The sequence below is a fragment of the Pteronotus mesoamericanus genome, unplaced genomic scaffold (genome assembly GCF_021234165.1).
Source record: "Pteronotus mesoamericanus isolate MK-2021 breed Mesoamerican mustached bat unplaced genomic scaffold, CSHL_Meso_final contig_164, whole genome shotgun sequence".
NCBI lineage: Eukaryota > Metazoa > Chordata > Mammalia > Chiroptera > Mormoopidae > Pteronotus > Pteronotus mesoamericanus.
The window spans coordinates 6650991-6678749 of record NW_026555065.1 but is presented as its reverse complement, the minus strand read 5'-3'; the positions used below and the strand labels follow the sequence as shown (position 1 = coordinate 6678749).

Sequence of the window (27759 nt, the reverse complement as noted above, 5' to 3'; positions counted from 1 at the left end):
CTGAAGGCTTTTTCAGTTCAAAGAGCCCCACAATGTGGAGTATTTGAGTAATACAGACTTAGCTGAAGCAACTTTCAGGGATGAATTCAAGAACAGTATGACTAAATTCTTACGTGATAGGCAGAATTACCATTAGAAAAGGGCTGCCTCTGCTTAAGGACTTTCCCTTTCTGTCCAGAGCCGACCCACGTTCACCAGTATGAGTGGGCAGTCTGGCGGGGATTCTCAACCCAGAGGACTCGTCTCATGGGGACAGATGACTCTGATATGAGTAATCTCTTACCCATCAAGAATCTTTGGTTTCCTCCCCAATTAAAAAAACTCTGGCAATGACCATAACTTTTTTTCTTTTTTAACTTGCATTGATATTTGTACCTCTTCAAGAGTTTAAGTCCAGAACATTAATTTTCAGTTGCCGCTGTACTCAGAAACACATATGGGGCACTATTAAAAATAAAGACATAGGCGGTTCCAGATCAATACATTTAACAGACCCGAAGCACCAAAAAGATGATAGCCTCCTCCCTCATTCATAATTCAAAACCAAAACAATACTGTATCACAAAACACATGTAATGAAATCTATCCACTGATCTCCCCAGTGGAGAGAGGAGGTGGGTGATGAGACAAAAAAAGACAGAGACAGAAAGACATTCGGCAGAAGCCTCTTATCCAGTCTGGTCCCAAACGGCTGCTTAAGAGTCTTCCAGCCAAAGTCTGCTGTCAGAGGAACTTGGTGTCTTCCAGGAATGGGCCTGCCCTAGAATCCTTGTCATTCACAGTCAGTGTCTGAAGGAAACCATAAAAGGCATATGGCCTTGATGCAAATCCAGCTATGACTTCAAAGTGCGGCAGCTAGGCCCTTGGTCAACTCTTGGGTTGGCCAAAAGGTCCGTTACATTTTTTCTGTATGATGGCTCTGGTAGTGCTTAGTTGTCTTTAATTTCATTCAAAATAATTCTGTAAGATTGTATTGTGACAGCTGCCAAATCAGGATGCATTTTAAAATACTTATTAAAATTGGTGAATTTTTGTGCATCCATTTTAATATTGAAGATGGAAGAAGATACACATTTTCAGCATATTATGTTATATTATTTCAAGAAAGGTAAAAATGCAACTGAAATGCAAAGAAAGTTTTGTGCAGTGTATGGAGAAGGTGCTGTGACTGACTGAACTTGTCAAAAGTGGTTTGCAAAGTTTCTTGGTACCATTGATGTTTTGGCCAAATAATTCTTTGCTGTGAGGCTGTCTTATGCATTGGAAGGTGTTTAGCAGCACCCCTGGCCTCTATCCACTGGAAGCCAGTAGCGGGTGATAGCTGGGATACTCAAAATATCCAAATCAATAGTTATTGGTGAAAATGAAAAATGTGTCTTTTATCTTCTAGAAAAAAATCATAATGAACTTTTTGGCCGACCCAATACAGTCTCTGTACTCTTCCTGTATTGAAGATCTGTGCCACAGATAGCCAAAGTAGTAAAGGGGCTCAGTACCCTCAGGAAAACCATTCCCTGATTAGCATCTTATAAAGCCCTCCATAACTGTTTTTTTCTTTCTTAATTGAATTTATTGGGGTGGCACTGGCTAATAAAATTACTTAGGTTTCAGGTGTACAATTCCATAATATACGTCACCTGTATATTGTACTGTGTGTTCACCATCCAAAATCAAGCCTTTTTCAGTCACCATTTATTTTCCTTTACCCTCTTCTACCTCCCTCCGCCCCCCCATTCCCTCTTATAATCACCGTACTGTTGTCTGTATCTAGGCGTTGTTTTAATTTTTTTGGCTTAATATCCCTTCACCTTTTCACCCAGCTGCCCACTCCCTTTTCCCTGCCTCAGTCAGAGAAAGACAAATGCCATCTGATTTCACTTATATGTGGAATCTAGTAAATAAAATAAACAGACAAAATGCAAACAGACTCGGATGCAGAGCACTGACTGATGGCTGCTGGAGCCCTCTGTAACTATGAATTCTCACTAACCTAAGCAATCACAAGACTGGAATAGGAAAGGGGAAAGACAGAAAAAGTAAAAACAAATATTACTTATAAACCCACCAAGTTTTCACACCTATAAATATTTTACACAAAACCACAAAGTCTTCACACCTGTAAACAATATACCAAATATTTTATTTCTCTCAGTAGTTCATATGCAAATAACTGACTCTGAATGCATTTTAAAAACACAAGACATTATTACACTTAACCAATAAATTATTTCTGTCCCAGGGAATTAAATCAAATTAAAATGTTACCAATATCTGACAATTTTCAGAGATGAAGAATTTATATGTTTCCATAAATTTTTCTTAGTTCAATGTCTTGTACATGTCATCAGTACAATAAAATTTCTTAAAGGACATTGCAATAGCTGCGATTCACATGAAAAATATAATTAGATATTTGAGATTCCTGATTCAGTTTTAAAACAAAAAATACTAGCATACTTGCTATAAAATTCTTTTTGTATGGCTCCTTTTAATAAACAATTAACCACTGATAAACTGTTTAATCCCAGTTTTATATATCATACTTTTCTCTTCAGAAAAAAATGATGATGTTTAAACGGCAAAGGCTACCCACCTGTATCAAAGATCAAATTTTTAGGGAATTAGTTATTAACTCCTCTTTTTTGGAATCTGCAGTAAATAATAACTTGAAAAAAATTTTAACATTTTAAGGTCAATCTTAAGAAACATGAATAAAGATATTAGAAACAGTAACACACGTCAACAAAAACAGAGCAAACCAAGTGTGTTCACATCTTCATTTCATAATTAATTCAGTGATTTGAAATAACTGCCACATTAAAAACCGTGAGCAAATTTAAAAATTTATCCAGGGAAATTAAGTATTCTTGAGAATTTTTTAAAAAGCTTTAGTAGCCAGTGTATCTTTGATCAGCCTAAAGAAGGTGCAGAAAAGAATAAAAATAATACTGTACTGAACTGATTCTCACAGGCATGCTCTCTCAAAAAACACATTTACTAATTATTTTCCACAATGTTGTTATATATTTTTTATTTTACTTATATATAAATCAAATAGAGATTTTTAATTCTTTCTAATAAGTATTTAAAATACATTTCTAGGTATGCATTATAATGAAGTATTAATTTATAATGCCCTTAAAAATATTTCAACTTATAAAAAACGATTTCTGTATTTATAAAAAATATTATTTTTTCCTATTTCTAAGTCTTGAAAACAAAGTGCAATATTCTCATGTACCAGCAAATTATAATGGTGCCATATAGATTCATCTTGAAAGAGCATATAAGTAATTTCCAAAATTCTGTAAATGGTACACTGTAGAGAACAGAGTACTGATATGTTAAGTTTTGATTTTTCCATATGTCTTTATATTATAGTGCAAGGAAGAAAAATAAGCACCAAAGTAAAACGTTTTTATTAGAGGAACAATTGTTTTCATGAAAATAGGAAACATCATTTCTGCCTTTAGTGCACTATCTAGTTTATCATAAATGTTATCTCAGTTCAGTAGCTGAACGAAGTTGTCCAATATTTGCCCAAAACCTCTCAAAGAACATTACCCATTCTAAGCTCCTTTCTTGTTCTTGAGTAAAAGATTTTATTTAATTAAAGAACAAACCTATTACCCTTTGCTTCACAATTTGAACATTAATGGAAATTTCACTCAGAGTCTGAAGTGATATTTCTTTGAAGGTCTGATCCTTCAGGGGGCAATGTAGAGTGGATTATTAACATACACATGGTTACAAAATTAGAGTCAAAAGTAAAGGGATAACACAGAAAACACAATACCTAGCTATCCTAGGAAAAATATTCTAAAACTAAAGATTGCTTTAAAAATTCCCTTTAGCATGATAAAGAGCATGATAAAGACTGACGGTGGTTTTCTCCTAGCAGCAGTCTCCTCGGATCTGTGATTAAAATGGTGTTTGGGGCCTTAGAAGTTTCAGTGATGGCTGCTTCATCAGTTTTTGCTGGTGTCTCATTGACTGTGCATCCTCAATGGCATGACATGCTCTCTGTAAAATAAAGTATTTACTATAAATGGTAGAAGCATAGGCTAATTGGATAGAGGAGAAAAGTGCAAAGGCAAGAGCTGGAGCTTTCCACACAGGTCCAAGAGTAAGGACAAGAATACATGCCCTGGCTGGTGTGGCTCATTCGACCGAGTGCCAGCCTGTGAACCAAAGGGTCGCTAGTTTGATTCCTAGTCAGGGCATATGCCTGGTTGCAGGCCAGGTCCTAGTTGGGGGCGTGCTAGAGGCAACTACATATTGATGTTTCTCTTCTTCTCTCCCTCCCTTCTCCTCTCTCTAAAAATAAATAAATAAAATCTTAAAAAAAAAAGTCAAACAATGAATGCATCAATACGTGGAACAAATCCACATTTCTCTCCTCTTATCCTCTCTCTCTGAAAATAAACAACAAAAAAATTTTTTAAAAAAAGGACAAGAATACGGTTACATACATTTAATGCAAAATAACAGTCTTTGGACCTACTAACTCCACAGTATATTATTTTAAGCTCATATATCCATTCAAATATAACTGGAAGATCTTTTGGGAGAAATAATGGATGTTGTTCATTATAACAGACTTTAAAAATACCTTTCAGCTAAAAAACTGAGGAGATGTTCTTCAAAAAAAACCACTTACCTCTGCTGTGGTGGCATCGTGCAGGTGAATTTTCCGGACAGAGGCTTGATTGGCACTGTCTTTTTTGTGGAAGAGACTCTGATCCTATTTCAAAGAAAGAAAGACAGAAAAAAAATTATTTTTGGGGAAAAACGTATCAACTTTTAATTGGATGCTTCTTAAATGTCAACTCTATTTTATAACCATACAAAATACACATCGTCAGATACAATAAAAGATAAATCATTTTGGTACAAGAACAGTGGCTCCATATGAGAATTGTTAGAATTTATGAAATTGGATGAGTATATATCTATCTGTATAAAACAATGGCTTTTTGCAGGCTATGATAAATAGCCTACAGAAACACCACTTGATAACTCATCACATCTGACAAATCAAAAAACCCTTCTTCATTTCCTTGGCTGATAGATAAAACTCTTATATAAAATACATTGAGTCAATTCTCACCACTGATGTGAATGAAAAGTGATAACTGAGGAAACTGTGATATATATGCACAGTGACACAGTCCTTCCTAGTTTGAAAACTATGTTTCATTTATTAAGGCACTCTTTAATAAAACTCTGATGCTCTACAATGAGAGGAAGATGAAATACAAAATGGTGTAGTTTCACAGTAGTTTCTTTCATTTATAAACTTCTACAAAAGGAAACATAAATTAAAAAATAGTAGTATTTGTATCTCTATTAAATTTTATGATAACTCTTTTCCAGGAAGTTTCGGTGACAGAGGTAACATCATTATTGTTCAGGAAAAAATATACTACAGAAATTACCATCTTCAGAATGACAATTTTTCATTTCTTTTAAAGAGGTGGAAAATAAATGTACTTTATTATCATATATAATAAAAAATTATGTATTTCAAAGTAGACTAAGTCTGAGAACTAAGCAAAAAACAGGCTATCATTCTTGTTAATTACCTGCTATGTAATGAAAAGTTCTTCTTTAGAAAATGATGGGGAGGAAAGACTTGAGGTGTTATTATATACTTCAACTGTTTCAGCATTCTACAAATGCCAAATATTCTAAAACATGAGTGTTTTAGACATTCTATTTATAATAATCTCTTAAAAGCTAAAAAAGGGAATCTTTCCAGAGGTATCTAAGATTAGACAGAGCAAAATAGGTATCCATATGAAATTAAAAAGATCTTCTATTTACTAATGCTTTATTCTCCTAAAAAGGAAGCACCAGCATCCTAATTCTTTCAGTAGACAGAGTTGGTATTTCACTCCACACAATCAAGGACTGTCAGAAAATAAGGGACAGTACACAAATAACAATCCTTCAAATATTCTGTGTAGTTAACTATAAAAAAAAAGAGTCAAAGAGCATTAATTTCCACTCATTTAACAAATTCTTGGCTCTAAAAATGTGCTTCAAGTTACCCTACCTTAACTGAAATGTGTAGCAGATTTCCAGTGACATGAGGAGGAAATACAAAATCTTCAAATGGATACTGCCAGTCCGTGGACATAAGGCCGAGGAGTTCAACTTCCTTTATACATAACACTCGCCTATTTTGCAAAAGGAAACAAAAATATACAGTGAGTGATAAAGACTGTTAATGATTATCTCTAATAATTCACTCTGCTGGATGGCATAGGCAGTACTTAGTAAACAATATACCTGGCATTAAAAATAGTATGCGTCACATAAAAATGTCTAGGTAACTGTCAAATAAGGAGCAAATATGGCACCTACCAATTAACAAAGCTGACTTTCAAAAATCCTGCTTCTGCTAATCTTGCAAAATTTACAAAAGTGTCTCTTTTTTTTTTTTAAATTGACAAAAAACTGAAATAAAATTTTAAACACATACAAACAGGCTATACTCTCCTCATCTGGGAAACAATAAGGGCAGAAGCTCCTGAAAATGTCTTACTTGGAATATTATTAATTGCTCTTTACTGTCAATCATTTATGCCTTCCAGTCAAGAACGAACATGCAGGAAATGGCGCAAACCTCAAATGTTAGCAAAGACTCCCATTAGACCTACTAATAAATATCATCAGGTTTGAACACTTTCACACTGATGTTCTGTATATCACAGAGTAAGTATCCCGTTTTACTCAATAGCAATAAAAAAAAAAATAACAGAATCTTTCAAGGGTATGCACATTGATTTCCCTGTGTGTGATTCAGATTAATCACTGATATACCCTATACTTGACTCTAACGTTTCTCTAACAGAAAGCAAAATTAGGAAAGTAGGAGAATTGTTACTTCTACAGATATCGAGGGTGCTGCAGAAACAAAAAGACAGTTTACGCTTGAGAGGTACTCAGTGGCCAGAAGTGGAAATACTCATGTAAATACATGCGATGGCAGTTAGGTTAAGTACAGTAGGAAATTTTCTGGAGCACAGGAATGGAAGGCTGATTGTGCTGGTAAAATAGGTGGTTTAAGTGCCGATTCCTGAAAGGAGGGAGTTTTCTAGGTGGGAAAAGGACATTCAAGTCCAGACAAAGGGAACTGTGTGTTGGCATATGTAAGGGTACAAAAAAGTGAAGATTTACCTGAGGAATGTGGAGAACTATCTGCAGTACCAGATAGATACAGAGATGAGAAAATTAGCTTAGTGCCAGATATTGAAGGATCTATGTATGTATGTATGTATGTGTGTGTGTGTGTGTGTATTGCCATTTGAAGAAATTCTGACTTTAGCCTACAGGCAATGGGAAATGACATGATAAAATTTTACTTTAGAGTCATGACTCTAGCGGTCATGGAGTAGAGGTGGGATAGACAATCAAGGTAGGGAGTTTTTTAATAGTCCCGTCAGGAAACAGTGAGAGCCTCAATTAAAGCCATGGCTGTGAGACGAAAAAAAGAGCTAGATTCCAGATGTTTATAAGGTAGAATTAGATAAATTTGGTGACAAATGGAGTGCAGGAACCACAACAGGCCTGTGGCATAATAATTCTCAGCAGAGGTGCTATTAAAACTTGGGGCTCATGTGGGATTGCTTTGCGCACTGTAAAGTTCAGCACCCCTATCCCCAGCCCACTAAGTGCCCTCCAATCATTGTGACAGCCTCCACTCCCCTACACATTCCAAAAGGTCTCTAGGAGTCGGGTTCCACTCCCTCCACTCCTGCTGTAGTAGAGAATCAGATGAGCAAAGAGTAAAAGCTAACTGCTACAAATCACCGTGTCAAATGCAATTCACCATTCTGATTTTCTCAGGACTCTGTCTTCTCTTGACCACACCAAGAATAATACTGTTTTTCCACCACCTTAAATCTTCATTCTCTTTCTCCATGTTTACCAGAGCTCAAACCTTGGTCATCTTCTATTTGACACACTCAGGGTCCAAGATCTCAACTCCAAATCCTTATCCAAACATCAATGACCTATATCTGCATCTCTGCTACTGAGGAATCTATACTTTGATATCTCAAAGCTCCAGCAAAGTGAGTCAATTCAAGAACAAACAAAAAAAAAATCATCTTTTCCCTTACGTTGCTGTAAATGGTTGATAACACTCTTGCTACTCGATCCCAAAACCAGGAAGCTATCTTGCATTCCCCTCTCTTCCACATTCAATCAGTCACCAAGCCCTGTCTCTTAGGGTTGCTCCTTCGTATCCATCCCCATTCTTTCAGTTTTGGCCTCACCACTTCCTATCAGGATAACAACCGCAATCTCCGAGGTAGACAGAATTCTAAGGTGTGCCCCAAGATGCCCCATTTCCTGGTATATAACTCTGTATAATCCCCAGGACTAGGCATATGATGGATTGCACGCCCATGATTAGCTTTTGTTTTAAGGCGCAGAGGACTTTAAGAAAAGTTTTATCTGGGTGGGCCTGACCCTTTAAATCTGGGTTAGAGACAGAGAAGCCAGAGATGTGAAGTGTCATTACTGGTTTGAAAACGGAGAGAGCCCCATAACAAGGAATGCAAGGAGGCATCAGGAACTCAGGGCAGCCACCATCTGACAGAGAGAGAGGAAACAGGGATACTGGTCTACCAACAATATTAAATGAGCTTGGAAGGGGATTCTTCCCAAGAGCCTCCAAAAAGGAAGCCTTGTGAGACCCTGAGCAGAGAATCCAGCCATGCTGCACCGGCCTCCAGACGCACAGGAACTGAGAGATAATAAATCTGTGTTGCTCTGAGCTGCTAATTTTATGGTAATTTGTTGTGCAGCAACAGAACACTAATATAGTCTCTAACTGGTCTTTTTGCCTCCATTCCGATCCTCACCCACCCAGCATCCAAACTGTTGCCAGGGATCTTTCTAAACTACAAATTGTATTACGTTACTCCTTGTTTACAAGCCTTCAATGGGAAAGAACACCAGAGACTTACCTATGTCCCATGTGCATATCTCGCTACATGAAAAGCTGCAATACTGAACAATGAAATAAGTCTTTATTAGTGATTCTCCATCACTTTGATGAAACCTCAACCTTTCTGAGAGTATAAACAGACACCCATGACTCTTGCTTCATCTCCCAGCACGTCCCTATGAACATCCTACTATTCAGCCATTCCAAATTGAACTTACTGTTCAAAGTGCCATAATGTTTTATGTCTCTGCTTGCCTCTAGTTTACCTGTAGGGCAGCTCCATACTCTACAAGACTCAGCTTAAGTACCTCTTCATCTAGAAAGTTCCCTAACACCCTCCCTATGACACCTTGGTTCCCACCTTACTGGACCAAGAGTCTTCAGAGTCTCTGTACGTCACTTTATCTTAGTGCCTATTACACTGTGATGTCATCAATAATTTGTAGTCCCCCTTTGTAGACTGAGAGGGAAAAAAAGATTGTAACTTTCATCTCTGTGTCCCTATATGTTATACACTGATGGTCCAATGTTTATATTCCTGCCTCTCCCAATTCACATGTTGATTCATAACCCCCAAGGTGATATGCTGAGGTGGGACCTCTGGGAGGTGATTAGGTCATGAGGATAAAGTCCTTGTGAATAGAATTAATACCCTTATAAAAGAGGCCTGAGAAAACTCCCTTGCAACTTCTGTCAATGTGAGGACACAGTGAGAAGGACCATCTATGAACGAGGAAGTGAGCCCTCACCAGACACACAGTCTGGCATCACCTTGACCTTGGACGGCCCAGCCTCCAGAACTGCAAGAAATAACAATTTGGTGTTTAAGCCCTCTGACTAGGGTATTTTTGGAATAAGACCAAACAGACTAAGACAGATGTTTTATTTAATTTTTTTTAAAAGTGTGCTCAGAGAACAATTTCCTAATGAAGATTACTAAAATAAAATATTACATCAGAGTAAGGACCAACTAGTGTAGCTACAGCCGAATAAATTTAGGTCATGAAAACTCATATTTTGTTTCTAATAAGTGGTAAAGAAAAAAAACAGAGACCAAATTTTGGATAAATTTCAATGTGAAAAACCTGAAAGCCCTATGTATTGAAAAACTCAATCATCATTAAAATGTTAATAATACATTGGATAAAAAGGGCTAGTATCACTAATTTATACAATGCTGTTAAACTCAGTAAGAAGGCTAACATAATGAGAAACTAGTAAAAGATATGAACAAGTAATTCATGGAATAAAAAATATAAATGGATGATGAATGCATTAAAATGTTCATACTCATTAGCTATCAAATAAATGCCAATTAAAACAATTATTTTCTACCCATTAAATTAGCAAAAAACAAAAAAGTTTAAATAACATCTAGTCTTAGCAAAACATGCTTCTAGTTGTATGTAAAAAAAGTGATACAGCCTTTCTGATAAAAGGCAATAAATAGAAAGGGCCTCAAAAATCTTTACAACTTTTAAATCAGCAATCCCACTGATAAGAATTTACTTGAAGGAAGTCATTACAGAAAAAACACTTAGCTGCGAAAATGTGTTTATAATAATACAATATTGGAAAAGAGAAAACTGAATGTCAAATATTTAGGCAGCATTTGTGTAAGTTATAGTATATTCATAAATACAATATTATATAGTTATGAAATATACTGTCAAAGAATATTTAATTGTTTGGGAAGAGGGTCACAATATATACTATTAGGTGAAAAAGCCAGGTTAGTTAAATACACATGGCCCATCTTTTTGTACATAGTTTTTATAAATTACATATATTGCAAAAGTCTAATACACCAATTAATATCTCTGCATGAAGGGATTGCTGGTAAAGGCTATTTTTAGTGGTTAACATATAATTATTATGCAAGCCAGAACATTTTTAAGAATGAAAGGGACAGCCACTAATAATTACATTGGGACAAAAAGTACAAACCAGCTCTGTCCAAGACAAACCACAGCTTTAGTTATTTTCATTTTCTTAATTATTATCTGTATCAGGAGTGGGCAAACTATGGCCTGTAAGCCAAATCTAGCCCATGGCCTAGTTCAGTAAATACAATTATGCTGGAATACAGCCACCCCACTCATTTACATATTATCCACAGCTGCTTTCCCACTACCAGGGCACCGTTGAGTACAGATGGGAAGTGTGAGATGGCCCCTGAAGCCTAGATTTTTTAAAGATTTTATTTATTTTTAGAGATAGGGGAAGGGAGGGAGAGAAAAGGACAGAAACATCAATCAGTTGCCTCTCACAGTGCCCCCAACTGGAGACCTGGCCCACAAACCAGGCATGTGCCCTGATCAGGAATTGAACCAAGGACCTTTTGGTTTGTGGGATGATGCCCAACCCACTCAGCCATACCAGTCAGGGCTGAAGGCTAAATTTTTAGTATCTGGCTCTTTAAAGAAATATTGTTGACTCCTAAACTAAATTATCCGCAATGAATAAACATAACTGTAAGTAATAAAAATTAAGTTATTTTTTAAAATGCTGATTTTGGAAGAAATGCTATTTTTATATAATCATTACAGATCAAACAGATCAGCATAATGATAACTATCTTAATCAAAGAAATTCCTGTTAGAGTCAACTACAAGGAGACCAAGTCATTGTAGTGGTCAGGAATATTATTTTTCTAATTGCTTCCTGTAAGGCTCTATAAGTGACTATTTAAAATTACCATGATTTTTTCAATTTACTTGAAGAAAACCTAAATGTATAATGTGTTAATGTATACAGTAATGTTCTCACAAATGACTAATCAAACAAGTACTATGTATTACCAAATAAGAAACAAAAGAAAAATTAACTGGTTAATATTTGCCCAGTGTTGGTATACAATTTCAAAATGAATTAACACATTGCTATTGCAGCTAAAGGCAATACACAATACAAATAAACAATGTTTTTGGTCTAATCTAATAGATATAATAGCTTGTAGGTTTAAGTCTGAGTCCTATTATTTTAGCTTTCCTTTCTCTCCTTATCAACCAAATATAGTTAAACATATTAATAAAGGAACCTAAGGCAGATATTGCCACTCTACGTACTTTGACTTATTCCTGCAAAAATACATAACTCAGAAAGTTTTGAAAATTATTAACCTATAATTGTTAATTTGGAATTAAGTGATGTAGGGAATATGTCAGGAAAATAAACAGTAGTTTCGTCAAAGTTCTTTTATTCGGAAGAATTACCTGTAACTCCCAAAATATTTAGGAAAAAAACTAGGAAAAAACCCATAGAAATGTAATCCTTTAAAAAAAGTATGCTAATCATACAAAATAAAACCCAGTGAGAAAAAAATGATTCATGAATTCACCTTCTATAACTAGATTTATAATTCACATATAACAGTAGCACTAGTGCACTTATAAAGTCTATTCTAGACCCCATCTCTCAGTAGTGTGTAACTTGGAAATGCTCCTAAACCACGCTGAGTTGCAGTTTCAGCATCTGCAAAATGAGAGGGTCAGAACAGATGATATCAAAGGTCCCATCCGGATCTGTGTTTTTGATTCTATGACAATGAACATTTTTCAGTTGGAGTATAGTTTTCCACATCCTCTAACATTTTAAAATTCTTAAGATCTATATAATTTAAATTGGAAAAATGTCACTTGAAGTTAATACCTATTTGTAATCATAAGGATTGTCTTCTTGCTTCCAGAAATAGCACAGTGATATCGGTAAGTCTCTCCTTCTAACTTTTTGATGTGATTCTGGGAAAAAAAAACAAAAAAAACAAAAACAAGACTTAAGATTTGGGTAATACATGCATCTAAACAGTATTTCAAATACTGTATATTAGCTAATTATAACAATGTTAGCTAGGAAACTATTATTAGGAATGAAAGCACAATTTTACATATTCACATGTAAAGTTAGATATTCATCATGTATTTATGAATTAACTTCTACTGTTCCTTAAAAGACAAATATGTATTACATGCTTACTAAGTGATCTTCTGGTAAATTAACATTTTGTTCTGTGGTAACTTAGGAATTTTAGAATATCTACCAGAAATAATTATATATTTTCATTCATGAGAACATGAACATATGCTAATATAAAAATGAGATATTAACATTAGAGAGGTTCTTAACCTGGGGCCCATGGAAGCACTTTTGGAGGACTATAAACTACCCAAAATAGAATACAAAGTTTTAAAAATGTGATTCTGTAACTTCCTTCAGAGGATGGTTCATATTTTTCATCAGATTTTTAAAAAATGTCTGTGATTCTTCTCAAAGGTTAAGAACCATTAATTTTACATAGAGGTAGAGATAACCATAATAAAATTCCAAGGTAACTGATAGTTAATGTTTTTGAGTAGACTTATAAATATTCATGAGCAGTATATGTATGTTATCAAGTTATGTTCCTGATAAAGAGGAAAATTTAATAATATTAATAAAAATATAAAGAATTTCTAAGATTTCAAATAACTTAAAATTTATTGGTAAAGACAATTACAAGCATAAGATAATTCAAGTATAAATAGTAGCACATTAAAATACATTTACTGTTTCAACTGTTTCAGAACTATTTTGACTTGAACTAGTCAACACATTAAAAAACCAACAAAATGGTAACTTTATAATAAATGCTAATGAAATATTGATATTATCTACGTCTGATAAAAATTAGGTAATATATATGAAAACACAAAACATAAATATATCTAATAAGACCTTAACATTTTTCACTCCCCAAGATCTTAACATTTTATAACCAAAAATACAACACCGATATTATTAAAAGGATAGTGAAATCAACAATAATCACAAGCAGAGAAAGCATATTTGCTATTATTCCAATGCTTAAGTAAGCTTTTTTTAAAAAAGTCTTTGATTCCCAGTTATTCTTTGATAATTATGAAAGGCCATGAACAGAGATGAATCCCCAAGGAACTGGGGTCTCATCTTCAGAATGAGTCTCAGAGAAGTGGAATTTAATAGTCAGTTGTTTTAAATCATGACTGTGTGAATTAGCTGAAATCTTTTAATATCTATAACTTAATTTCTTTAATAAAGAGAAAATGAAAAATAAGTATATTCAGCACTGAAATTTAAATGTTAAAATATTTAGATTTGAGATATATTGTACAAAAAGTACTATCAACTTTCCATCTTTTATGCATTTTCATTAGTTATCAATCTATTGCTATCTCTAATCCACTGAAAGCGTTTAAAGTATAATTTATCACCATAATACCCTACAGAAACCTTGTTTTCAGCACTACTAAAATCCACTCAACTCTGAGATTCAGAGTAAGATATTCAGTTCCTGATGGGAGCAGGGCAGCAGGTTAGTTAATAAAATATTCACTCTCCCTTCCCAAAATGTAACTTGAGAATTTGTAATATTTAGCAAAAGCATTCAGTTTTAAAAGTAAATTCTAAGGAAATAAATAATACAAGATATGAAAAAGCAATGTGTATAATAATGTTTATCAAAGGGTTATTACTGTTATTAAACTAACAGTAACAACTTTAATGTCAAGATCTGGGAATGGTCAGACATACAATACACAGTCACCTCAATAGATGGTAATGCAAGAATTAAGAATGAAACCTTTCTACGAACATGAAAAATTGTAATTAAAAGGAAAAAGCAGACACCATTTAAAATATATGATCATAAGTATGTGAACCAAGATGAACATTAAATAAAATCTGGCTATATATATCATAAATACATGTATATATGTATATGTGTGTGTGCATGTATATATATAAACAAACACACACATGTGTCAACAGTAATTATTCTAGGAGAACAAAGGATAAGCAAGAGGATATATCCTATAAAAACAAGTATATGATTTAGTAACTTTCAAAGCTAAGCATTAAATACAGAGCAATAGTCAGGAGAAAAAGAAAATGAAGAAAATCAAAAGATTCCCAAATAAATTATTTAGAAGGTACCCATGTAACAATAAGGGCTAGAAGAAAATAATTTTATACTTCAGTCCTCTTTAGTATTTACACATTATGTTATGCAAGGTCTCTTAAAGACAGTCTTAATTTCTCTTGTATATCAAGCACAGTCTAGATAATAAATGTATCATATACAACTGATTATAGCAAGATGGGCAAGGGATGAAACAGCCTAAATTTCTTGATTCTCCATGCCCACCCTTGCCACTCATTGAGAAAAACTACTGTGTCCTCTCATTAATGTACAATCATTCTGTTTCTACCAGTAACTATAATAATATATTAAAGTTTATAAGGTTGTCTGATAACTTTAAAAAATTAATAAATCAGACAAGATAACTGTATTTAGTTAAAATAATAAAAAACCTCTTGAAGTTTTATGTTTATTGATAAGCAGTTGTAAATAGGATTATCACAAGAAAAAGGTTAATACCATAAAGAGCTAAAGAAACAAAAAGTAAACAGTAAGTAAAGAAAAAATTTTTAACAAGTGTTACAATTTCCCAAGTCAAGTCTCAGTAAAACTGCAACAGATCCAGAGAAATTAAGAATCGTTACTTTTACCTAAGAAGGAAGGGTAATTACTAGAGATGATGTAAGATAGCATCTTGAATTAGTTATTGTGTCTGATTCTTATAGGAACTGTATATGCAGTGACAGTTTTGCCAATCCTCAATTATCTAGGCACAAAAAAGGTTTGTCATCCACAGATTCAAGCTGGTCTTTGGATGTCATTCTTTTTTCTTTAAAGTGCTTGTTTAAATATGAAGCATTTAATTTTGCTTTTGATAATTATGGTTTAAAATATACTCATATATATAGCTGTGTGCTGACAGTTCCATTCTCTTCAGATGTACCACACATTAAATTTAAGTTTATACTTGGCTTGGGGGGGAAGAATGAAAGTTGCTTGATAAGATGTCGCTAAATCAAATTAAAAGTTTCTGTCATTTATAAAAAAAGAAATCAAAGCATAACTTATTCTGAAAAGTAAGTATGGGGGCATTAATTTCAAAATGATCATTTATATTATTTTGTTCTCATTAAGTTAATCAATCTTCTCTAAGGACTTAAAAGCAAAAAGCGTTGGCTTTTAAAAATAAAGATATCTATAAATTCCAGTGCAACATAAGCAGTTCGCCTAATTTACATGTTCATTTACAGTAATTAAAACTAATTTGATTTTGAAATTAGCATAACCAAGGAGATCCAATATTTGCAAAGTATAAATGCTAAAGGCTGAGAATGTATGTCACATAATTATTAAATGGTTGGCATTTATGTAGGAAGAGTATCAAGAGGTTAAAAAAAGAGATTAAGGTAACACATTCTCAAAATTCATGTGCCAACACTTATCTGAGGTCTGAGGACAGTCGCAGAGCAAATGAGACTTCAGTTATTAAAATATATGCCCCACGATGGGTGCACGATGCCATGTGCAGATGTCTGAGGTGTACACCTGAAACATGTATGGTTTTATGAACCAATGTCACCCCAATAAATTCAATAAAAAATAAAAATAATAAAACATATGCCCCAGTTAATACTCTTAAAAGCTGGGTAAATTTAGGGTGACTTGTGAAAGAAACAAAGTCATGTAATTCCATCATCAACATTCACAAACATAAGAACACATAACAGATTGGACATAATTTTCCTTTTTTTTTTTTAACTCTATCTGAAATACACATGAATAGCATAAGAAAGATCAAATTCTCAAAATGACAGTTAAAGTGTATGCTTCTGAACTCAATGAAGTCTTTCATCAACCAAATGGAGAAGAGAGTTTATTTCCTGAATCATTTAATCTTTTATATTGATCTCTTACTCCTGTATAGTAGTATCACAAATACCACGGTATTTATTTGTAGTCAAGCCACTACAATAAAAAGTTCAGATAGAGGTGAGTGTTGCAAAGAAAATTTCATTAAAATGGACTCTCGATCTAAATAAATCAAAGACAGTCAATTAATACCACAAGTTTGTTTTGATTTTTAAGGATGAAATCAAGTAGTAGCATAGGAGACATTTACTCCTGTATTTCCAGTTCTTGCTGTGTAGGCAGAAAAAGAAAGAAAATAAAGTTAGAAGCATGCAGAAAAATAAAATGTAATCACACATAATCAATACCATAGGCTAATCGCAATGAAAAGTCATTCTATTTTAAAGTCAAAGTACGAAAACATTAATGAATTTATTTTGGGGGAAAGCTTGTCATGGGAGTATATTTATACAGGTATATATTATTTAAATACAGTAAAGTTAAAACTAAAATAAAAGCCAAAAATTCTTTAAATTTGTTTAAGGTTTGAAAATATTGTAACTGTACTTAATCTTTTTCTTTCCTCCAACTTCTATTTACCCCAATTAATCTAGATTTATAGAGCAGTCCAAATAAATTAATTTGGTTGGAAAAAAAGGAAGCAGTGAAATTCCAAAAATCATCTACAAGCAGGAAACCAAAGTTAACAATGTTAACTAAACAAACTACCACATAAATAGTAATAAAGCCTATGACTTCTTTTAACATTATCCTTTCTTTTACAAAAAAAAAGCTTTGTTCCTGTTCAGAAAAAAATTACCAGTTATTCCCATTTAGCACATTTGACTAAAATAAAACAAATAAATAATCAAATTCTGCTCTACAAACCATGTTCACTGTGTAATCCCTAAACAAGTTCATGAATCAAGAACTTTAATAATCATCCATGAAATTCTGACCCTAGAAATTTTTAAAATTAAATTTCACTCATGTTTGAAGAACAGAATTTATACCTCAAATAAATCACAGCCCTCGGATCCCTGTCTGTCGTAGGGGCAAATGATGCCGTCTTCACGGATCAGGCGAGGGGGACGGAGCCTCGACACTTCCTCCGTTGACTCTGCTACCCTGTGTAAGGCATCAGAGTAAGTATAAGAAAATATGTGAGAATCTTTCAAAGTAATACAAATATATACGTTCATTAAACACTGTACTATGTTCCATATACCAATATTTGATTTAAATAAAACACAGTAATTTTCAATAACTTGCCCAAAGTAATGCAAAAAGCATTAAAACCAAGTCTGTCTGACTCCAAGCTCCTCCAACTTCTTTCAAAGAAATGTCAAAAAAATAAAGGCAGAGACTAGGTTGTCCTCTCCTTGTGTCCCTGGCATCTAGCACAGTGGCCAGCATATAAAAGGTATCAGTAAACATTTGTCAAACAAAAGAGAAACTGAGTCATAAAAAGGTTCTACTTTATGAACCTATCATAAAGCAGGCAAAATAGTTACCTATTTATATACTCCTAGCAACAATTAGCACACATGAAGGAGACCCCCCTCAAAAAACCAGAATTACCTTCTGGAGGGTGGTCCCCTTGTAGCACAGGTTTCCCCTGTTAGGTGAGTGTTCTAGGAACCCATTTGTATCAGTGCCCCAGCTGGTGGTGGTGTCAGAGGCTGCATTCAGCTTTGGTGAATTATTTTTTGGAAGATTCTTTCAGCGTGTTTGCCCACTTCATGATGGGTGATTTATGAGCGCACCTGTCCCCAGTGCACTGAGTGTTCAGCAGTTTTTAATCAAAAACAGCATGACCCCCATGTCCCACCCTCCCTATTCATCCAATCTCATCCTGAGAGACTTTTTTTGTTTCCCCAAATGAAAAAAGTCCTCAAATGGAAATGTTTTGCTGATACGGAAAACGTGAAAAAAAAAAAAAAAATAGCAGAAGCACGAAAAGGCATCAAATCCAATGAGTTCAAAAACTGCTTTGAGCAGTGGAAAAAAACGTCTTGATAGTTGTATTGCATCAAATGGAGAGCACTTTGAAGGTGACTGGTTTAAATATGTAAGACTAAATAAATAACTTTTTATAAATAAATTCCGGGAGCTTTTGGGTCCCCTCTCATAGACACATACTTTGCACATATAATATACTTAATTACCTCTGAATTCCTTGGAAGGTACTGCTGGCCATATCTATGATTCCTCCAGTAGGACCAGCCACGGCACCTACAAGCCCCTTTCCAATTCCTTTAAAGAATCCAGCAGCTCCTTCCTTTTTGGCACCTTCATAAAACCAAAGACAATGAATGTGTAAGGATATTTTAAAATAATCAGTTTTGAACACAACAGAACCCTCAGCCAAATCCCAAGCTGTCTTACACAGGAAGCATCTAAAACCTGGCTTTCTAAAGAAGTTAAATTTAATGATAATATGAACAGTGGTTTTCAAAGTGTGTTAAAAATGCAAACTATTAGGCCCACCCCAGACCTACTAAATTAGAAACTCGGAGTGGAGCCCAGCAATCTGGATTTTAATAAACTCTCCAGGTAATCCTGAAGCATGCTCAAGTTTTTACAACTAGTGATTCAGGTGTTTAATCAGTACTTGTGAATAGAAGGTCTAAGAACTGACCAGAAAATATCTTCTTTTTTTTATGCTAACCATCAGGAAATTTTTCTAGCAGTATATTTTAAAATAAATACACACACACACACACCCACCCCCATATACATATATATATGAATTTTATTGAAATACAATTCACATACCATATAATCTACCCATTAAAGTATACAAATTATGGTTTTTAGTATATTCAGAGTTGTGCAACCATCACCATAATCAATTTTAAAGAATTCATATAATCTCAAAAAGAAACCCTATGTTCACTCGCAACATTCCCTATTTCCCCCAGCACTTCCCCACCCAATGTTAGGCAATTCACCTCCTTCTTCCTACCAGTCAGACATAGGCAGTCACTAATCTACTATCTGTCTCTATGGACTTGCCTAGTGTGCACATTTCCTACAAATGAAACCATGCAATATGTGGTATGTTTAATTAGCTTTTTCCACTTATCATCATGTTTTCAAGGTTCAACCATCTTAAACTTGTATCAGTACAGACAGTCCCCAACTTACAATGGCTCCGACTATGATTTTTGACTTTACAATGGCACAAAAGGAGTTCCCATTCAGTAGAAACTGTACTTCAAATTTTGAAATTTTATCTTTTCCTGGGCTAGCAATATGCAGTATGATACTGTCTCATGATGCTGGACAGCATCAGGGAGCTGCAGCTCTCAGATAGCCATGTAGCCATGTGGGTAAAAAAATCAACATTTTATAGTGTACTATTAAATGCATTTTGACTTAAAGATATTTTAAATTTAAAATGGGTTTATCAGGACATAACCCCACCATAAGTTGAGGAGCATGTGTACCTGATTTGTGTTTATAGCTGGATAATACCTCATTGTATAAATATACCACATTTCATTTATCCATGCATTAGTTGATGAACATGTGGGTTGCTATTACCTTCTGGCTATTATGAATAATGTTTCTATGAATATTTATGTACAAGTTTTTTAGTGAACATATGTTTTTAGTTCTCTAGGTATGTACCTAGGAGTGGAATTGCTGGGTCATATATGTATAACCTCTGTATTTACTTCCAGTTGTCCCCGTATCATTTGTCGAAAAGGTTATTTTTTTTTTTATGGAATTATCTTGGCACCCTTCTCAAAGATAAATGAACCATAAATGTAAGGTTTTATTTCTGGAATCTCAATTCTATTCCATTGATGTATATGTCTATCCAGATGCTAGTATCACACTGTCTTAGTTACTGTAACTTTATAGTAAGTTTTTAAACTGGATAGTGCAAGTCCTCAACATTGTTCTGTTTTTTTCAAGATTGTTTTGGCTCTTTGAGGTCCTTTGAGGTCCTGTATAAATCTTAGAATCAGCTTGTCAACACCTGCAAAAAAGCCTAGTGGGATTTTGATAGATACTGCACTAAAGTAATGTGCTTTTTAAAATATGATAAATCAGTACCTATTGAAGGAACAAAGGAATCTAGTTTATGGATATTCTTAAAGTAGCATTCAAAGTCTGAATTACAGTCTACTACTTAACCCCTCCACTTTCTGAGGAAAGTACTTTACACTCATTAAACAATTTAGGACTATGAACAAAAAATTAGTTGGCAATTCTCCTAGTCAAATACCTAGTAGCAATAACATTTACTATGTTTCCCATCAATCAAGTCTTCAGACCCTGTACAAAAACAAGGAAAGATTCTCCACCTACCTTCTACAGGTTTTGTTATTATTCCAGTCACTCCACCAACAACTCCCTGAAAGAGAAATCAATCATGAAGTCAAACCTGAATGGAAGGTGCTTAATTTTAAATCAACCACTAGAGGTCTCTACAGATATACTAAAAAAGACAAAAAAAATGAGTACTTATTTGATAAAGTGAACAACATGTACATAGAGGTAAACAGCATGATTTTTAAAATGTATCACAGCTAATGTTAAATGAAAGCACCTTGTAGAAGTAAAATTTCACAACAGAAGGGACAGTAGTAAAGCAGCTGGAAAGATTCTCTTTTTTTTTAATTTCATACAGTATGTTTTGTTTTATTTTTAATTTTATTCTTCAATTACAGTTTACATTCACTTATTTATTTTGTATTAGTTTCAGGTATTAAATCTTGGTTTCTATGTCAGAAAAATGAGTTGAGCCAAATATTCCTTAATATTTTACTTATAATTTTAATGAGATTACTTTGTAACTTAGTAAAAATGTGCAAAATTGACAAGGCAGGGACCTCTGAAAGGTAACAAATCATCTGACAAACAAAGCACTTTTGAGAAGACAACATATAACATTACAAATCACTGGCACAAACAGAGCAGTTAGAGCTTCCTGAAATTTCTCAAATTAAAATAGTAATATGTTTATACATTCTTATAATTTTTATATAATGGTAGTAATTAAAACTACCTGTATATTACATAAACACATAAAAAAAGAACTGAAGACTATAGACCCTATTGAAAAGATTAGATACCCCTGTAAAGAGGTGAGGGGTGATCAAAGAGTACTTATAGCCTTAACTTTAATGATTTCATTGCTTATTAAAAGGAAAAATTATCAGTTCTTATAATTCCTTACAAGGAGAATATTCATATATTACATATAATTAAACCATAATCATCTGTTACATGTATAATTTTTAAAGTACTGAAAAGTAGTGAATTGCAGTTCCTGGTTCATAGCGTAACTTCTACATCTCCCTTTTATAGAATGGTCCATTGATGATGCCCTAAAAACTCCTCCTCCCCCAGTTTTCAACATTTACCATATTTCTCTGCTTCATTTCTTCCCCTTCCACACTAGTGCTAACCTGCCATCACTGTGGAGTTTTCACTCCAACCCAAGTGTCAAACTAAGTCTGTAATTTAAGAGAGAGATCTGATGAAGATAATGGGGAAGGAGAGCAAAAAGGGAACAGAAAAGTCCACAATTTATCCCTACTGCTACTCTAATAGAATCTGACTCACAAGCAATATTGCAAGAGTAAATATTCTAAGGTATATAAAGTTTGAGGGCTTCTTGAAGATTCAGTAGTAGACTTACACGCAGGAAGCCCTTTCCTCCTCTGGCCAAGCTGTCTCCAAAATCTTTAGGTTGTCGACCCATTTCTTCTCTTCTTTTTTGCTGATATTCTTTGTCCAACGTAATTGCTGCCAAACCTTTTCCAACAGAACCGGTGATTCGAGATACAACTCCTGCTGCACCACCTATGGAAAGGCCCAGAGAAGTCAATCACATTGTTTCTTTCAAGAGTATTACCACTATACATAGCACATGATTGCTTTAAACTAACAGCTGCTTAAAATTCTTTTATACACAAAAATGCAAAAAATTTTCTCTCATTTCCCATTTACCATGAAGAGAAATAAAACTATTTAAAGTATCAAAACATGGGTTGAACAATACAAAGACATATAAAAAAACGAGCATGTCAGTGCTAAATTATTTTCCATTTAAGAACAAGAGAAAATGTCTTTTAGAAGGATTAGTAAAGTGATGATCTCTTTATAAAATATAGTAATTTGTTTTTCATAATGTATTCTATCATTTTAACAAAATATACATATACATAAATATGTGCTACATACCTACTGTATGTCCAAAGAGACTTTTTACCCCAATCACTAGCCCCTCAGCGAATTCTTCAGGGCCTTGTACAGCACCCTGACCAAAAAAAAAAAAAAAAAAAAACCACTGCTATTTAAAATCTAAACATGTTTAAGACTTTTTATTTAGTATTTCAGAGTATCCATGAAGATATGGAATCTGTAAAGAGCCATAATGTTGTGATGGCACAGTTTTTGCCCTCAATTCCAAATACTGATGGAACACCTACTATTTTTGAAGACACTTCCAACCCACACGATCTCAACATACCCTTTAAGATGACAAAAACTGGATAGGAATAAACCACTGGCCTCCGTCACAACCTGAAGGCAGCCTCTCAGCACCAGGTCCCATCAGAATGCTAACGCAAGCTGCACTGGTAACAACAGTAACAGCCTGCACAATGTTGACTCCCTTGTTTCCCCATCTGCTCTCTCCGCTTTGTCCTTCTAAAACCCTGACTGCTCTAGGCTCCTGGATCCTTTAAATTGAAGAGAACAGTTTAGAGAAAGGTGTGAACATGAAACAGAGTCAACTTTTCATGCCCCATTAGTCCCTTCCATAGTGGTGAAACAACCATGACATGGTTTTAATCTCTATAGCATTCTTTCTTACAAATACAATTAAATTCTGGAAAATGTAGACATGTTTTATTGGCCAGTTACTAGAAGTGCTCAATTAATTCTAAAACAATCTTTTAATGTCATCTTAAGTAACTTTAAATAAAAATATATAATTAATATATTTTTTAAAATTTTAGTAAATTGTTTGGGGTGACATTGGTTAATAAGATTATATAGCTTTCAAGTGTACAATTCTATTGTACATCATCTGCATATTGCATTATTTTGTGTTCAGCACCTGAAGTTCAATCTTCTGTACCCTATATTTGATCCCCTTTTCCCTCTTCTACCTTCCCCCACCCTCCTTTTCCTCTGGTAACCAGAGGGAAACTGTATCTGTGAGTTTTGGTTTGTTTGTTTGTCTAATTTGTCCATTTGTTACTTTCTGTTTTACTTTTGTTATCTGAATATTATTCAGTTTCCAGGTAGAAGTAAAATTCAAATTATCTATGATTAAAAGAAGAGAACATCTATTTTTCTACAACGATTCTTAAAATAAATAAAAGACCCTGATACCTGGAAGGGTTCATAGAACAAAGCTTCAACTCCTTCAGATAGACCTCTAAGTAATCCAAATGGGTTTCCAAGCACATCCAAGCCCAATACGAGAACATACATCTGTTTCAAAAACTAAGAAAAAGGAATTTAGGTCCTTTACAACTGTTGGAAGGAACAACATTATAATGCAGTAGGAAGAAGGGGGAGTACTGATTAAATTAGGTTGTTAAAGGAATGCTATGCAGAATAACCACCACTGTGTTCATTGATTGACCTTTCGCAATGTGCCAGGCATTATGCTAGTACTTTACTTGGGGCTTTCAAATTAGATGGAACTAGCCTTTGAGGCAGAGCCTGCCATTTAGCAGTTATATAACTTTGTACAAGTCATTGAGTCTCTAGAGGCCTCAGTCTTCTTATCTGTAAAATGGGAGGTATATTATACTGACTTTGCATAACTGATTATGCATATTAAATGAATATATAATTAAGTAATTATTTAGTTTTAATACTGTTATCACCATTACTATGAAACTACATAGGGAATAATAATTAAAACAAAAAACAAATGAATATATATGCTCATTTGGACATTTAATAACCATAATGTCTATACACACCATAGATGAAAGGCCTTTCCAGCAGAGGAAGGAAACGACACATCAGCCTGTAGTACCATGTTATAGCAGTGGTGCCCTAGTGCCCTGAAGCAACTTCTATGTCTCTGTGTACACAAATTCGGCCAAGAGTAACGGAGGCATGAGGAGGAAGCTGGCTTAGAATTCCTCTTGCAATTCTACTAGACTATGCTTAGAAACTGCAGTCATTGAACAAATAAAGGATAATGACTCCTAAGTCACTATTCTTTCCCACAGTGAGTAAATACAGTGTATAACTGCAAAGGGGAAAAAGGCACTAGAAGAAACTTTTGAAAGTTATGTATAAGGGAAAAGAACTAAAAGAAGTAGAAATTAATCATTTAAGAAAACTACTAAGTAATGAGATTGCAAATTGAGGTAAATTAGGTTAAGTATTACCACACACTGTAATCATGTACAAATATTTTGTTCCAATATTTTATGAAGCATATTCCTTATGAACTATTATGACAGGAAATTACCTGTTCACTATAATGTCTAACAACACTCCACATGAGCTGATCTCTCTTGTAAAACTGATATCGAATTTCATAATAAGCAAGTCTAGGAAAAGAAAGAAAAATTCAAACATTAGGATTATATTCTGAAAAAAGAAAACTAAAATTTCAATGATAAACAAATCATTGCTGTTTCTCTCACAATTAGATTTGTACACTTGCCACATATAATTTATTTTTGAGACCTTAATATTATGTTAACAAAATTATTATTTAAATAGTACATTCTCATACAAGTCTTTCATAAATACATAAGGAGTAAAAAGGTTTAAAAGAAGTCAACCATAATCCCACCACACAGTGGATTTTTAAGTTTTTTCTTCTTGTGATTACCATTTTGAATCCTTTTCTTTTCTATGAATTTTAAAAATGTTTAAATTTTATATGCATTTTTACACATAAAACTGTGGATAAATACTTGTGCTATTCAAAATTCTACATAACCATTTTGTGGAAAGTGTCATAACAATTCTTTCATTGTCAAACATTTCCAAATTTTGGCATGATAATGTTGTCATGTGCATTTTGAATATAACCCTTTGGTTAATTTTAAAGGTTTTTTAAATAAAATTTCCCCAAAAAGAGTTACTGAGTGAAAGAGTAACAACATTTAAGACTCTTGATATATATCACTTTCAACTCATATAAATAGTTTTTTTTTTAAGTACCAACTTCTCAGACTCACCCCATTTAGTTCTAGGATCGTTTGTACTTTTAAATCTTTTTTTAAAAAAATTATTTTTAGAGAGGGGTAGGAAGGGAGAAAGAAGGAGAGAAACACCCATGTGCAAGAGAAACATCACTCTGCTGCCTCTTGCATGTCTCCAACCAGGGACCTGGACCACAACCCAGTCATGTGCCTTAACCTGGAATTGAACCTGCGATCTTTCAGTTTGCAGGTCAACACCCAACCTACTGAGCCACACCACTCAGGCCTTTAAATCATTGATGATTTGCTTTAATTTTCATATATTCTTTGATAAACAATAAAATGGAATATTTCAAATCTCTAGCAGCCACCGTGTCTTCCCTTCCGTGAATTATCTTTTACTGTCCTCTGGCAATATGGCACGGAATCTTTAGCTTTTTCTCATCAATGTTAAGAGTCTTAATCTTTTTTGTCATTACATTTTCCCAATTCTTTTTTTAATTGTTTTCATCGGCTTTGTTATAAAGTGTTTCCATTGTTTTTAAAGTTAGACTTCCTTTACTCAGAGATTCGATAGCAATTAACTTCTATTTTTTCTTACTCTTTTCAATTTGCATTTTATATTTAATTCTTTGAGTTTTATGAAATTTAGTAGTGAACAAGTGAGGTGGAAATGATATAAATTGTTTTTTCCCTAAATAAATACTTGTTCCAATATCATCAATGAATATTCAATTCAATAAATATTCATTGACCATACATCTCTATCACTTATTAAATATTATAATATTAGATATAACAAGTAGTTATTATCTACTGTGCCTTATGATTATACTGAGTTCTCTCTCTGTAGCTACATATTTCTAAAAATAATTGTTCTAAAACATGGCCAATATATAATATACTATTAAAATAATTCAATTTTTATTCCAGCCTGGCTGGTGTGGCGCAGTGGGTTAAGTGCCTGACTACGAACCAAAAGGTCTCCAGTTCAACTCCTGGTCAGGGCACATGTCTGGGTTGTGGGCCAGGTCGCTGGTTGGGGATGTGCAAGAGGCACCCAATCAAAGTTTCCCCTACACATATCGATATTTCTCTCCCTCTCTTTCTCCCTCCCCTTCCACTCTCAAAAATGAAATCTTAAAGAAAATTTTATTCTACATTAATGTATTATCAAGACATTAATACCTGAAGAAAACATAAGATTCTTTACTTTATGAGTTAAATTAGCATACCAAAAGAGAATAATTAGACAGGGACCAAACTCTTCAAGTATAAGTAGTAAGAATTATCATTTTTCTAAGCTAACATTCTAGCGCAAATGAAGAAAATTATCCAGAAACACCACCTCAGCACAAAAGCCTCCCAATGCACTGTTAACGCAAATCTTACTTGAATACAAGATCATCCACATCAGTCAGAGTAGCACCTATGCTTTTCAATAGCAGATTGATGGAATGAACTGCAATCATTTCCTGTTTTTCTCTGCCTGACTCTTCACCTCCAGAACCCAACGAGAGACTCAAATGCAACTAAAAGAAAAATAATGTTCAATAAATAAAAGCTAAAACCAAAATAAAAAAAACCTGCATATCTAGAAACCAGATCTTTTATTTATTTTTTTTCTTGTAAAAAATTTTTACTGAATTTATTGGGGTGACATTGGTTATTAAAATTATATAGGTTTCAGATACAGAATTCTATAACATATAAGAAATCTTTCTTAAATTATATTTTATTGTTTATGCCATTACAGTTATCCCAATTTTCCTCCTTTTTTATCTTTTGTTTCTTTTAGATAAAAATGTTGTATCTTTCATTAGAGTCCTAAAGAAGCTATTATTTGTTACTCTGCACATAATTACCACAGAATAGCTCATTCCTAGCTAATGCTGATATTTTTTGATAAAATACAAATTAGTCTG

The 27759-nt window shown here is 33.8% G+C and overlaps 1 protein-coding gene across 3 annotated transcripts in view; it reads right to left on the bottom strand.

Annotated features, from left to right (window-relative positions):
• Window positions 1-2153: 2153 nt before the first annotated feature.
• Window positions 2154-27759, bottom strand: part of VPS13C (vacuolar protein sorting 13 homolog C) — a 180625-nt gene continuing 155019 nt past the window's right edge. For 2 of the 3 annotated variants that reach the window (XM_054565331.1, XM_054565333.1), the window contains 12 exons: window positions 27227-27366; window positions 25150-25231; window positions 24048-24161; window positions 22890-22965; window positions 22345-22508; window positions 21009-21054; window positions 18854-18977; window positions 17699-17813; window positions 12614-12702; window positions 6059-6182; window positions 4661-4744; window positions 2154-4023 (listed from right to left, as the gene is read on the bottom strand). In XM_054565331.1, coding sequence (XP_054421306.1) covers window positions 3922-4023; window positions 4661-4744; window positions 6059-6182; window positions 12614-12702; window positions 17699-17813; window positions 18854-18977; window positions 21009-21054; window positions 22345-22508; window positions 22890-22965; window positions 24048-24161; window positions 25150-25231; window positions 27227-27366 — 1260 coding nt within the window. In that variant the 3' untranslated portion in view covers window positions 2154-3921. Of the gene's footprint in view, window positions 4024-4660; window positions 4745-6058; window positions 6183-12613; window positions 12703-14671; window positions 16977-17698; window positions 17814-18853; window positions 18978-21008; window positions 21055-22344; window positions 22509-22889; window positions 22966-24047; window positions 24162-25149; window positions 25232-27226; window positions 27367-27759 lie in introns of those variants that run through there. The other variant, XM_054565332.1, reaches the window with a different exon arrangement.